Here is a 14,637-nt window from a genome sequence, read left to right as displayed (position 1 = left end):
CTTTCCTTTCTGAGCCACTCTGAGTGGGGTCACCAAACTAATGCATCGTCTCTCCCTTGCAGACCGGCAGAATCGAGCCAAACTACCCCAAGGTGTGCGGTCATCAAGGCAACGTGCTGGACATCAAATGGAACCCCTTCATTGACAACATCATCGCCTCGTGCTCCGAGGACACTTCGGTGAGCTGAGCAGTGGTGGTCCCCAGGAACGACCCTGAGCCCGCACCTCCCGCTTCCCCCAGAGAGCCTCTGTCCACACACTACCCTCTTTCTCCTCTCAGCCCTGTGCCCGATCCCTCCCTCCTCCAGCCAGTCCCAAGATAGAGAGGATGGGGTCAGGGAGGGACTGAGGAGAGGATCTTTGCTGGGCACACCCCTGCTTCAATAGCTGACTGAGTGTGGACGTGTAGGTGAGAATTAGAATCAAAAAATTCGGTGTGATTCAGCCTCTGCCCGTGCTCTGTGATGCAGGGCGGGGGGGTGGGGGGGGGTGGGGGAGGAAGGTGCAGAGGAGAAGGAAGGAAGGGCTGAGGCAAGGGGAGAAGGGCTCCTGAGCTTTGCGGGTCACCTGGGTGGAGAGCAGGTGACTGTGTAGATGCGAAGGAGGAGGAGCTGGGACACCGCTCAAGTTGGTAAAGTGCTGGCTGGCAAGCATGAGGATCTGCGTTCAGTCCCCAGAGATGGAGGTAGAAAGGGGGCTGAAAAATCCAGGGACATTGGCTTCAACACAGCCTTCTCCCCACTCCCCACTCAGGTCTGCATGTGTCAGAGGGGCAGTGGAACAGAGGCGGATTCACAGTGTTAGCCAAGCTGGCACGGGGGGGGGGGGGGGGTCCCTTTGTTCCCAAGTGAAGGTGGCTCTGCTTTTCAGCCAGCCCACTGGGGCTACCTGTGTTCACCGCATAGTCTGAGGACAGGCCACGAGCCCAGGGTACTAGAACTGGAAACAACTTCAGAGCTGTGTCCCTAACTTCCCAGGCTGGACTATGAACTCCAGAGGGAAGTTTGGCTCTGCATCACTGGCATTTAACACAGGACCTCATATCTAAACAAAAAAAACGAAAACAAAAACAAAAAAAAACCTACTGCAGATTGAATGAACAGTTAGATGCATCAATGGAAGGACTTGTGCATGGATGCATGCATGGCTGGAAGAATGCACACATGGATGGATGGGTGGACGTCTGGGTGCATGGACTGACAGAGAAATGGTTTAATGGATGGATATATGATAGATAGATAGATAGATAGATAGATAGATAGATAGATAGATAGATAGATAATGAATAAATGAGTGAACGGATATGATGGGAAAGGAGATATTGACCGTAGCATCTCCATGAATTCATCAAGTTGATGATGAGATCAGACAGAGAGGTGAAGGGAGCTGGAGAAGTGGAGAGGACTTGACTGGGATTCCTGAGGGCAGCGATCCTGAAGGAAGTGCCCGTGGGGACAGTGAATGAAGGCAGGAAAGGAAGCCTGGTGGTTTTGTTACTGTCGTTAGCTGCTTCGGGGTCCAAGTGACCGGGGGACAGCTAGCAGGGGCCAGGTCACAGGAAGAGTAGAGCTGCAGACATGTGGGCAGGAGGTGGTGGAGCCAGGACATGTGACAGGGAAAATCGTGGGCTGCTCCCTGGCCTGGGAAGAAGGCAGGTGGAGCAGGTGAGTCCAGGGAACACTGTGGTCAGATCAAGAAAGGCTCGGGGGCTCAGGAGGAAGGAGGGCAGGCAAGATGGCTACCCATCCAGGGAGCCTGGAAGGACAGGGCTTGCATCTGGCTCTGTCCCTGCCTGCTGAAGTGTGATCGACGTGACTCCCAGCCAGCAGGAAGCACTCTGAGAAGTGGGGCTCTTTGCATGCACTCTGGTGGTGGTATTGGGGGGGCACATGACATGCCACCCTGGAAGACAGGCCCCGCTGAGGGAAGATGTAGCACACAAAGGGCAGTGTAAGACCCAGCTGGGAAGGAGAAACAGTCAGGTCATCTGGGTCTGGAGAGGGGCAGATCAGGCCCCAGCCCTTGGGACTACCGTCTCCCTCGGGTCACAGATTCCTTCACCTACATCAAGGTGAGATGGACCTGCCTGGTGCTAGCTTGGCCTCCTTTTCCACCCATTGCTGCTTCATCCTCCTGGATGCAGCCGATGCACAAGACATCCACGGTGTGTAGTCACATAAGCTCAGGGCTCAGTCCTGCTACAGGAGCCGGATGATTGGTACCCACTGACAAACTGGGCCTGATGAGCTCCTGAGGTCCCAAGAGAACTCGACTACAGGATCTGGTGGCCTTGGAATGAGACCTCAGGGCCACAGCTAAGCAGGGTGCCCAGGGTATATGGCTTCACCTCTCTGGGCCCTGGCTCTGTTCATTTGAGAGGCCATTAGTAACAGGGCCCTTATCCCCATCAGTGGAGGCGTATGAGGAAGCCCATACCTAGCCCTGCGCCTGGCACCTCACAGATACTTGCTGTCTCAGTCTGGCTCAGCAAACAGCCCCCACAAGGAGGCAGGGCCCACCAGCTGGAGAGAAGACACATGCAGATGAGTCAGGGCTACACTGAAGTTCCACAAATAGTGTGGGCACAGAGAAGAGGGAGGGACTAATGATGACCCAGATGCAGGAAAGCGGACTTGGGAGGGCTGGACCTGGAAGACTCGGGGTTATTTTGTTAGGGCCAGAGCTTGGGCCACCCATGCGCAATAGGCCAATTCAACAGACAAAGTAATAGTGAAGCAAAGAGAAAGGCGAGTCATTTGGAAAATTATTTATCCAGTAGGCGCTCCTGGTGGGGTACAGCCCTATCTATCACTGGCCCACCAATGATGGGCTCCAGTCTCTTCTTCAAGGTGGCCAAACGAGCTTCCGAAACTGTACCGAAACTGTACGAAACCTCTTTCCTGGAGACAGGCTTTGCCTCTGGCTGGCATCAGGATTCAGCCTCTTGTTTCTCCCTGCGTGAGATTCCTTCGGGAATTGTAATTTCCTGGGGGCCATGGTCTCGACAGTCTGGTAACAAAAAGGAGGCCACGTGTTTCCTTAGTGCATCTTCACTCCTGCCGGTATGATTACACTTTGACCTGAAGAGAAAGGGTTAAAGCAGCCCCAGGAAGAGCCCTGGCCCAGGCCCAAGCCTGGAGGAGGTGCACAGGGTGCCTAAGAAAGGGAGGGTCCTCCAGCATGGTGGAGTGGGTGATGTCACCAGGGGGGTGAGCAAGGAAGAAGGCTGCAAAGGGAGGTTGGGATAGATAAGGCTGGGTGAGAAGTGATACCTGAGCTTCCCAAGCCAACTGAGCATCCTCTGGGATCCAGGGGGTGGGGGTGGGGAGCCTCAAGGGGTCACAGCCACATTTTTTTTTTTTTTTTTTTGGAGAACATGAAGCTCCAGCCAACTGGATGGAGGTTTGCACACAGCATGGATGAGCAGGGAGAAGGATGGACAGGCAGACAGACAGAAAGACACACATATACACACACACACACACACACATACACACACTGGGGGGTGGAGCTCTGAGGTGGAAGGCTGGGAGCGGAAAAAGCAAGCTCGAGAATAGGAACAGCCCCCTGCCCCACCCCCACCCCCACCCCCACCCCCACCCCCACCCCCAGGCTGCTGATCTAGACAGGTGATTAAGTCTGAGATCAGGGAGGAGCTAAGCTTTAGGCAGCTGTCAGGCCAGCTGCTCCTGAAGCCAGGCTCTGAGTCCCACCTTAGCCCTCGGGTTTCTGCCCACACCTGTCCAGGGCTTAGGACCTTGGAGTCCACAGGCCCTAGGGTGAAGCTCCCCTCCCCTGGAGAACTGAACCCCGAAACCAAGGTTACATGGGGAACCTAATCAGCTCCCCACACTCCTGCCCTGCTACCTTGCCAAGGCTCTGTTTCTACAGGGGAGGAAACTGAGGCTCACAACCGTAACAGGCTGGCAGGCTGGAGCCATTGAACACTCCATCTTGGTGTCCTCTTTGTGTGGCCCATGCAAGAGAGTCATCTCCATCTGGGCCTGGAAACCAGAATGTCAGGAGTCTCTGACAGGCCTTCCTGCTCTAAGTTCTCTGGACTTCCTCCGCCAACCCATTCCAGCCTGAAGGGTCAACTTACTGTGCATCATACATGCGGAGGTGGGTCTGGGAGGTCCACAGGTATGCCAGACACAGTGGCCCCTAGCAGGACTGGGAACGGCATCTGGAAGGATCTCAGAAAGAAGCCTTTGCTGCAGGCCTGGCCCTTTCCCCTGGAAGTATGTGTCCACCCCTCACTAACCTCATTGTTCTCTGGTCCCAAAACATCCAGAGGATGCTACTGGGAGACAGGGAGAGTCCAGCAGCTCCTCCCCATCCCTCTCCCTGGGGAAATCTTTAGCACAGGCAGGATTGCTGTGTCCCTTGGGATCAATTCCCCTCCCCCAAGGCATGAGAGTCTTTTGTAGTCTATCCCTTACATCCCTGCAGGATTCAGGAAGCTTCTCCCCCAGAGGCCTCATCCTGGGGGAGGGAAGGGACCATAACTCTGCCTGGCATCTGGCAGAGAATCCAGCTCTTTTCACCAGCCTGCTGGGTGATGTCACCTATTGTTGGAGGGCTGTGCTTTTTATAGCTTCTGCTGCTGCAGCTAGGGAGGGCAGCTGGCTGGCTGGCAGGCAGAGAAGGGCAGTACAGCTTTCTTTCCAAGGCTCAAGCTCCCCGACCTTCATGGGGTACCCCCACCCCACCCCGTACTCAGAGGGAGATGATAGAGCATGAGACAGAGAGAAAGAGTTAGTTCAAGGAGAGGGGAGAAGATTCCCAAGAGAAAAGAGGGTCGCCGAGCATCGAGAGGGAGATCCCTCTCCCTGGTGGGCCAAGCTCGGTGTCTTTCTTTTACCTTCTGTTCAAACCCTACCACCGCATCGCATCTGTTCTCTACAACCCAAAGCTAATATCTCTCCGGAGGAGCTCAGTGGTAGAGTACTTGCCTAGCAGACTTAAGGGCCTGCATTCAATCTCCACTACAAGGAAGGAAGGAAGGAAGGAAGGAAGGAAGGAAGGAAGGAAGGAAGGAAGGAAGGAAGGAAGGAAGGAAGGAAGGAAGGAAGTATGTCCTGGGTTCCCATTCTGTGCCAGGCAGCATTCTCCCTGCTGGGGAGGCAGGCAGAATGGCCTACATCATAGAGCTGGGCATCAGTGGGTGGTCTCTGCACCCTAAGAGAGGTAAGTACATAGTGGCATTTCCATTAGAATGGACAGTGCAGCTGACATGCCCACAGGAAGCTGCTACGTATGGCCTGGTGGCTCTGTAACCGCCGTAATGCCACAGTACTGTACATGTTGACACCGATGTTGACAGAGATGCTGTGCTACCTTTCCTGTGAAGAACAGCAAGTGCAAAGCCCAGTGTGGTCTTGAATCTCAGCACTCGGGAGGCAGGGGCAGGTAGGTCTCCGTGAGGCCAGCCTGGTCTACAAAGTAAGTTCCAGGATAGCCAGGACTGTTATACAGAGAAACCCTGTTTTGAAAAACAAGAAAGATGGATAGATGGATGGATGGATGATGGATGGATGGGTGGGTGGATACGTAGGTAGATAGATAGATAGATAGATAGATAGATAGATAGATAGATAGATAGATAGATAGATAGATAGATAGACAGATAGAGGGCTGGCCTTTTGGGAGCCAGGAGATGTCTCCCTGGGCAGTAACCCTTACTGTGCAAGCATGAGAACCTGAGTGCAAATCCCTAGAATCCACTAAAAACCCTTGCACACATGTACACAGACACACACAAAACAAAATCAACTTTAAAAACAAAAGCACAGGACATAATGACAGTCAGCCCTGAGACTTGATAGTGATGATAAACCACCTTGTTCCCAGTGTGTGTGCCTGTGCATAATTTTAATAGTTGTTTTAGAGTGTACTCCTACCTTTAAAAGGCCAAGTTAACTGTGGAACAGCCTCAGGCAGGCCTTCAGGAGAGAGCCAGAGGAGGTGCTGTTGTCACAGGAGGCCATGGCTGCGTGTGTCGCTTTCCTGAAGACCTAGACATTGCAGGGACAAAAGATACAGAGGCCAAAGACAGCGATACCAATGATCCTGACCCTGTAGGTGTGGGCTGGTGTGGGCATCGCACCTTGGTTTTGATAATAAAATAAAAAGGCAGGCACTGCAGATCATACCTACAATCTCAGCATTGAGAAGTAGAAGGATAACAGAGTTCAAGGTCATCCCCAGGTACATGGTGAGTTCAAGGGCAGCCTGGGCCATATGAGACCCTGTCTCAAAACACCAACTCAAAAATGAAAGAAAGAAGAGAAGGGCTGAAGAGATGGCCCATGGCCAAGAGTGCCTGCTGCTCTTGCACCCTGCACCCATGACAGGTGACTCATGATCTCCTGTAACTCCAGCTCCAGGGGATCCAATGCTGTCTTCTGGCCTCTACAAGCATCGGCATGCACAAACACACATGCACACATACAGTCACACACAAACACATTTGTTTGTTTGTTTTTTAAATATTTGTTTATTTTATGTATAGGAGTGCTTTGTTTTCACCCATACCAGAAGAGGGCATCAGATCCCCTTACAGATGGTTGCATGTGGTTGCTGGGAATTGAACTCAGGACCTCTGGAAGACCAGTCAGTGCTCTTAACCTCTGAGCCACTCCTACAGCTCCCAAAAATATGTATCCCAGTCTGGCCTCGAACTCGAGATCCTCCTGCCTCTGCCTCCTTCAGCAAATCCTACCAGCCTGCGCCACCAGAACCGACTATTTAGTTTTGAAAAGAAAAAAGAGTCACACCTAAAGTTTGATCTATAGAAAAGTTGTCTATAGGGGGCTGGAGAGATGGCTCAGCAGTTAGGAGCACTGGCCGCTCTTCCAGAGGGCCTGGGTTCAACTCCCAGCACCCACATGACAGCTCACACCTGTCTGTAACTCCAGTTCCAGGGCTTCTGACACCCTCTCACAGACACATATGCAGGCAAAACATCAATGCACATAAAATAAAAATAAATTATAGAAAAGTTGTCTATGATCCTTAATTTTACATGAACATTACTTAACTAAGTATTGTAAATCCATAGTCATTGGCTTAGTTAGGTTTTTCTTGCTGTGATGAAACACCATTACTGAAAGAAATTTGGGGAGGAAAGGATTTATTCATATTATACTTCCACATCACAGTCCATCATCCAAGACAGTCAGGACAGGAACTCAGGGCAGGAACCTGGAGGCAAGAGCTGATTCAGATGCCATGGAGAAGTGCTCCTTACTGGCTTGCTCTCCATGGCTTGCTCAGCCTGCTTTCTTATAGCACCCAGGACCACCAGCCCAGGGGTGGTACCACCTACAGCAGGCTGTACCCTCTCACATCCATCATCAATCCAGACAATGCACTGTGGGCCGGTCTGGTGGGTGCATTTTCTCAACAGCAGTTCCCTCTTCTAAAACGAGGCTAGCTTGTGTCAAGCTGACATAAAATTAGCCAATGGTCGTCTTCCCGGGAAGGTACATATCCAGTTCTGTAGATGAGAAACATTGGCACAGGCAGAGCTGCCCTTCAGCTGAGGGAAAGTGTTCAGAAAATCTAAGAAACTTGGCCACAGACTACACAGTGGCTGAGGTCAGAGCCTGGATTTGCAGGGAGCCCGTGAGAGCACACGGCCCAGCTTTGTTGGCTAGCTGCCCTGTCCCCACACTGGTTTGGAGGCTTTATCTACTGTCCCTAATGCTGACCTTGCACTCACCTTAACGCACACATCTGTTGTCTTGCAGAAGACTCTGAGCTCCTGGAAGCCAGGACACCCCCTCCCCTTAGCTAATGGATTAAATGTGACTGAATGTGACCAGACCCTGGCTCTGGGCTGGAAGGGGACTGTCAGGGGCACAGCTGGCTTGCTGGAGAAGCACTTCTCTCCACCCCTTCCTTCCCCAAATCCTGTTTGGCAGACTCTTGGGCTTCCTGTTTTATTGAAGTAAGATCCCAGCACACCCTCTGGGCAGAACCACAGTGTTCCTCCCACATCCCAGATACACTTTGTTTCCAGCAAATTCCATGCATTCTAAGGGACCAGAGTTCCCTTCTGGGTGTTTTAAGCCCACTGTGAACAGCAGCTCCTCTTCAGCTTTTTAAAGTATCTGGTGCCAACTTTTTGCTGTGGGTCAAGCTGAGTGGTTCCTTCCCACAGGTGTTCACACAGCAATGTCAGTGAAGTCTGGGAGATCAACTAACTGGGCTTAATATGTAGATGAGAAAGCTGGGCCCAGGAGGGGAACTGCCAGGTATCAAAAAAGGATACCTCTCATTTCGGTATTCATTCTCCCTGGTCCCCCTTGAGATCCTACATTTAACAATTGCTGGTGTCCTCTCTCTCTCTCTCTCTCTCTCTCTCTCTCTCTCTCTCTCTCTCTCTCTCTCTCTCTCTCTCGCTCTCTCTCTCTTGCTCTCTCTCTCAGACTTAGATCCTTCCCAGGGGCTGGAGATGGGGTTCCACCTCCCTTATGTTACCCCTTTAACACATCAATTTGCATGACTCTGAACCCACAAGCCTCTGCAAGGCACATGGGTCTCTTTATTTTCTAGACTAAGAGCCAGAGCCTCTGAGGGGTTAATGGCTCACCCAGTGTCACTCAGCTAGTGAGTGGGGTTGGACCCCCGGGCAGAGGCCATACCTCAACTTTCGGCCTCAGCATGCATGAACACACACAAAAGAACGTGTATATATGTATGCATTCACATTATACACACACACACACACACACACACACACATGTATATATATACCTATACATATAGTGTATGTATGGTATTGTTGTGCCCGTGTTACGAGACCCCCGAGCAAGACCACCACAGAGCCAATATTTGATGCAAAACACACAGGGGTTTATTGATAACAAGCAAGCCCAGGCTTGGTTCGTGTACAACACTCGGACACAGTGGGTGGAGGAGGACAGCCCTGATCTCTCAAAATGAGGGATTTTTAAAAGGAAAAACCAAAAAAGCAGGTGGTACAAGCCTTTGCATCATATGATTGGGTGAGGGTGTGTAACCTTTGAATTTACTGGTTGGGGGTTACAGTTATCATTTTTGGGCAGGCCTGGACAAGTCCCAGGCTCTGTCCTTGAACGGCCATGGAGGCTGGCTGGCCTAACATGCTCACATTGACCCATGAACTGAGAGAAGACTGAGCAGCCTGTTATGAGGGTCTGCTTGGTCCTTTCAGTATATCTGTGCATAGCGGTATGCAAAGACACTCACTATTTAAAATCACATGAAAACAACAACAAAATAAGCTAAGGAACATGCATAATAGTAGCCTTTGGAGACAAAAGAAGAATGTGTGTGTGTGTGTGTGTGTGTGTGTGTGTGTGTGTGTGTGTGTGTGTGTGTTTTACCCATGTCTAGTCCAAGCATTAGTTGTCTCAGTTCAAGAGTTACCTTCCTGTAGTACATTTTGGGGACAAAAGGAATGCGTGTCTTCCTAGTCATCACCCTGACTTCTCTGTCCCCATTTTTTCTAAACTACTCCCCATCCCCAAGTCCTTGTGCAGGCTTGTTAGGAGACAGTAGTGGGTCCCACTGGGTCCCTTTCAGTCACTCCTGCACACTTGCACGTGGTGGTGGGCACAGGGCTTTACTGAAGAGCTAGAACCACCAAGGGGTCCCAGTGAGGAAACGTGTTCCCTAAACTGAGAATGGTGGTCTCAAGTCCTCCACGGAAAAGCTTTCTTTCTTACCAAGTTGATAGATGAGTTATAGGGGCTTTCTAGGGGAGGTCCTTGTTTCCATAGTCTGAGGAAGTCGTACCCTATTGGTCAAGAAAGTTGGTGAAGGCATTCCCTTCAAGCACCTTAGTTCTGGCCTTGCTCCTGGGACTGGGGTCTGCCTTTGGCTCCCTTTAAGATGCTTTCTGTGATGGTTTAGCCTTCAGGGTTATAATAAATGGCTAGCATGACATCATATATTGAGTTGTTCCACTAAGTCACTTGTATCGTGTCTAGGTGATGTCACAGGGAATATTTGCATGCCTTCCTGGGTATATCAGTTACTTTTCTGTGGCTGTGAGAAAGTACCACAACCAAGACAACTTATAAAAGAGTTTATCTGGGCTTATGGTTCCAAAGGGATGAGTCCATCATGGCAGGGAGGCATGGCAGCAGCAGCCGGAAGCTGGGGGCTCATATCTTTTACCATAAACACGAAGCAGAGAGTCAACTGGATGAGAGAGTCTTTGGATACTGAAAACCTACCTCCAATAACAAACTTCCTCCAACAAGGCCACGCCTCCTAAACGTCCCCAAATGGCATCACCAGCTGGGGATGGGGTGTTCACAGAGCCTATGGGGGACATTCTCATTCAAACCACCATGCTACATTGCAGAGAATCACAGAAGGGGCTGGAGAAATGATCCAATGATTAATTAAGCTCTCACTTCTCTTCCAGAGGATCCAAGTTTGGTTCCTAGCACCCATATTAGGTGCTGCAAGTCAAGTTCCGCGTGATCCAGTGCCTTCTTCTGGCCTCCCTGAGCACTGCACTCAAGGGCATATACCTACGTAGACACAGACATGCCTACGTACACACATAGATACACATTCACAGACACAGGGAGAGAGAGAGAGAGAGAGAGAGAGAGAGAGAGAGAGAGAGAGAGAGAGAGAGAGAGAGAGAGAGAGAGAGAGGAGAGAGAATTTAAAATAAAATAAATGTATTTTAAAAAATAAAATATTTGTTCTCATACTGGGTCACCTTGCCAAGCCTTTAATACTTGGGGAGATGCTTACTGCAACTTGATATGTCATGTTCTGGGTCAGGGGAGACCTGTCCTTTCCTAATCAGAAATGGAAGAGAAGTGGATTAGGGATGGGAACAGAGTGGGCTGCGGGGGAGGAACTGAGAGGAGGGAGGGGGAACTGCAGCTGGGATGTAAAATAAAGAAATAAAGAAATTAATTTTTTTAAAAATTTTAATTAGCAAAATAAAAAAATAATGTACAGTATATGTATGTACATATGTATGTATTTGCCCAACCTGAAGTTAATTACATTAAAATGTTAATATATTCCCCTCAAAAAATATTTAAAAGTATCATATGTCTTGGTGGCCCTTCCTAACCACTACCAAGTGGCATCAGAAGAGGCCCTCCAACTTATGATACCATCAATGCCCATAGTTTCCAGGCATTCTAGCAAAGTCTTGCCAAACACTGACTCTCACCCCGCCTATTTTTTTCCAAGTTACCTACTATGGTCAACTTTAAATTATATCTCAAAGCTTTGAAAGGAAGTTATTTTAGAGGTATCTGAAGGCCAGTGAGATGGATCACTGAGTAAAAACACTTGCTGAGCAAGTCCAAGAACCCGAGTTCCATCCCCAGGTCCCACAGTGAAGGAGAGAAATGACTGTCTAAATTTATCCTCTGATCTCCACAGGCACATTGTGGCGTAAGTGTGCCCATACTCACAAGCATATCACACACACACACACACACACACACACACACACACACACACCTACACATAAACACACACACACACACAACGAATACATAAATTAAAAAAAAATTAAAACTAAAGGTGCCCAGCGTTGTTGTCATGGGTGGTCTTTCCTCTCCAGCTGCTTAATCTCTAGGAAATAATATCAACAATGATAAAAACAAGAACAACTGCATGGTTATTCTGTCTGGGCAAGGTCCTGAGCTCAAACCCCAGAACCACTGAAAGAAAAAGAGAGAAAGAAGGAAGGAAGGAAGGAAGGAAGGAAGGGAGGGAGGAAGGGAGGGAGGGAGGGAGGGAGGGAGGGAGGAAGGAAGGAAGGAAGAAGGGAGGGAGGGAGGGAGGGAGGGAGGAAGGGAGGGAGGCAGGCTCCACTTCTCATCATAATTCTGTAGCTCTACACAACACCTTATAGCTGATAAGCATTACCACCACTGTCTCACTTTGCATCTCAGTGGGCCAGGCAGGGCAAGGACACCCCCCACCCTCATCCTCGTCCAACACACACACACTGCCTTGCAGATGACATGGCAAGGATCCAGAGCATGCTTGGATAGAGCCATCAAAGCCCACTGGGGTGGTTATCAGTAAGCAAGGTCTGTCTGCAGCCCAGTGCCTCTCTCTGGAGCTGTGTGTGCTCTTCTCTGGAGCTCTCCACCTGGACCACTCTTGGCCCATCCTTCTCTCCACAGACCATCCTTTTCTGCTTTTTTGCATCCACAAGACTGCAAACAGCAGCTCCATCATCCAGGCTTAGGCCTGACCTCTAGACTGACCTCAACGATTCTGCCCTTGAGTCCATTATCTCCTAGCATAGACCAGAACCTCCCTCTGCCCAGATGTCAATCCAGGATCAGGGACAGAGTAAGGGGCCCACCATGAAGGACACACAGAGGAGCTGAGGCAGAAGAAGGAGAGGCAGATTTTCTTTGGGGGGGGGGTGGTTGCTGGGGGAAAACAAAGGCAGATTTTTAATTTGGCGCTTGCTAAAAGCTGCTGGGACAGGCTGAGCTTGGCAGGAGGACAGCATGCTGGGGGCTGGAGATGTGGCTCTGTTGGTAGAGTACTTGTCTGGCATGCACGAGACCCTGAGTTCAATCCCCAGCAACCCATAAAACAGATGTGGTAAAAAAAACTAGGCACACTGCTATAATCTCAACACTCTGGAGGTGGTGGTAGGATCAGGAGCTTCAGGTCATTGTGAGATACATAGTGAGACCAGCCCGAGCTACGTTAGATCTTGTCCAAAAAAAAAAAAAAAGTGAAAACAATGTTTGTTGTCTGAGGACACAGCAGAAGAGAACACCTGAGGCCAACGAGGATGCTCTCTGTCATCTCTAACACTAGCCCCCTCCCCCAAAGTCTCTGTCCACTACCCTGAACCAGCAGGCACCTCCCTCGGCAACCTAGGAACAGGACCATCTGTGGCCCTCCCTCCCCTGGCTCATCCAGCTGATGCCCAGACTCTTTCCTCTGCAGGTGCGGATCTGGGAGATTCCTGAGGGCGGGCTGAAGCGGAACATGACTGAGGCTCTCTTGGAGCTCCACGGACACAGCCGGCGTGTGGGGCTGGTTGAGTGGCACCCCACGACCAACAACATTCTGTTCAGTGCTGGCTATGACTACAAGGTGGGACTCGGGTGTGGGGCGGCCTGGCTAGAGCTGGCTCAGTGAGGAGGGATTGGGGAGAGCAAGGGATATAGCCTAAAAATGTTGACTGGCATTGGTCCGTTCCTTCAATCACTCATTCACTCTGCATAAGATTGAGCATCTCCTGCGCACAATTTCTTCCTGGGGGACCTTGGGGCTTAAGGCATCTTTCCTGTCTTCTCTGGAGTTTTGTGGACTAGAAAAGAATGGCCGTATCCTTTGCCCGGTAACTTCCTCACCAAGAGATGACCATGCATCCTGGTAGGAAAAAAATGAGCAACCCCCGCTGCAGTACAGGGGAGGCTGCAGCCCCAAACCGGTTCACGCCAGTTGTCAGGAGCCCGTCATGGATGTCTCTCCTTGTTTCTTGAAGAAACCAAGACTGGGTACGGGGACCTGTTGGGGGATATCAGTGGACATACGTTGGTTATTTTTTTGGCTGTTGTGACCAAATACCTAACAAGAAGCAATTTAAGGAAGGGATTGTTTTGGCTCACCGTTGGAAGGTCTAGTCCGCCATGATAGCGGAAGCATGAGGCCACTGCTCATACTGCGTCCGTGGTCAGGAAGCAGAGAGATGAATGCTGGTGCTTTTTATTCAACTGCTGTCCATGTGAGGAAGGGCTTCCCACCTCAGCTAACCCAGTCCCAAAACTCCCTCACAGACATGCCCAGAGCCTTGTCGTCTAGGTGATTTATAGATCTTGTCAGGGGGATGACGAACAGCGGGGTGTAGTTGAGCTGCATCTGCCTCTCTGAACAGAACCCTTGACAGTGTGCCTGCATCCCAGCATAGTTCAGGCCATGTGCAGGCAGCTCCGGCCAGGGTCTGTTGGTGTGGGTGGAGGACAGGCACCCAGGACCACAGCCGCTGCCGCCGCCGCCGCCGACTTTATCTCCCGCATATCTGCCTCCACAGGTCCTCATCTGGAACCTGGACATAGGCGAGCCAGTGAAAATGATTGACTGCCACACCGACGTGATCCTCTGCATGTCCTTCAACACAGACGGCAGCCTGCTCACCACCACGTGCAAAGATAAGAAGCTCCGCGTGATTGAACCCCGCTCCGGCCGGGTGCTGCAGGTGGAGCTCTACATTTTGTTGACGGGGAGGAGGTGTTGGGGGGTCTGTAGGGGAAAGGGGTTGTGCTGGAGCTCATGCACCTCACCCACACCTGCTGGTCAGCCTGTCGGCGTAGGGCCGTTCTCAGCCTGTAGGACTTCTGACTTGTTGTGGGTAGAAAGGAACCAGAGGGCTCTTTCCTGCACAGTGACCACTCCTCCTAACGGGATTCTTCAGCCTGCTGCAAGGGGCCTTCAAGTGGCCCTGAGTCCCAGGAGTTAACCAAGTCTCATCATGGGTACAGAGGGAGGGGACTTTGGACTCACTGCCCAGCCACCTGCACAGAATGATCCTGGGGCAAATGGCACACGGGTCCAGGTCCACAGATGGCTCCACGTGGGGAGTCTGGTGGTGAGGTTAGTCCCCGAGTCTCAGATTAAAAGCACTGA

The 14,637-nt window shown here is 50.9% G+C and overlaps 1 protein-coding gene and 1 long non-coding RNA gene across 5 annotated transcripts in view; one reads left to right on the top strand and one right to left on the bottom strand.

Annotated features, from left to right (window-relative positions):
* Coro2b (coronin 2B) overlaps positions 1-14,637 on the top strand; it is a 111,942-nt gene that overhangs the window by 85,226 nt on the left and 12,079 nt on the right. For all 3 annotated transcript variants that reach the window (XM_006971453.4, XM_042281073.2, XM_076576442.1), the window contains exons 3-5: positions 63-179; positions 12,955-13,104; positions 14,045-14,209. In XM_006971453.4, the coding sequence (XP_006971515.2) occupies positions 63-179; positions 12,955-13,104; positions 14,045-14,209 (432 nt within the window). The remainder of the gene's footprint in view (positions 1-62; positions 180-12,954; positions 13,105-14,044; positions 14,210-14,637) is intronic.
* On the bottom strand, positions 2,088-7,855 carry LOC121830875 (uncharacterized). Of its 2 annotated transcripts, none has more exons than XR_006074163.2 (4): positions 7,727-7,855; positions 5,904-6,017; positions 4,103-4,186; positions 2,088-3,080 (listed from the first exon to the last, which is right to left on the bottom strand). It is a non-coding gene; the product is annotated as an uncharacterized LOC121830875 (long non-coding RNA). The 2 variants fall into 2 exon arrangements; XR_013052771.1 differs by having other exon boundaries at positions 2,088-3,009.

This window comes from Peromyscus maniculatus, chromosome 7, assembly GCF_049852395.1.
Source record: "Peromyscus maniculatus bairdii isolate BWxNUB_F1_BW_parent chromosome 7, HU_Pman_BW_mat_3.1, whole genome shotgun sequence".
Lineage (NCBI taxonomy): Eukaryota > Metazoa > Chordata > Mammalia > Rodentia > Cricetidae > Peromyscus > Peromyscus maniculatus.
The sequence above is the reverse complement of the archived record's forward strand: the minus strand, read 5'-3'. Positions and strand labels throughout refer to the sequence as shown.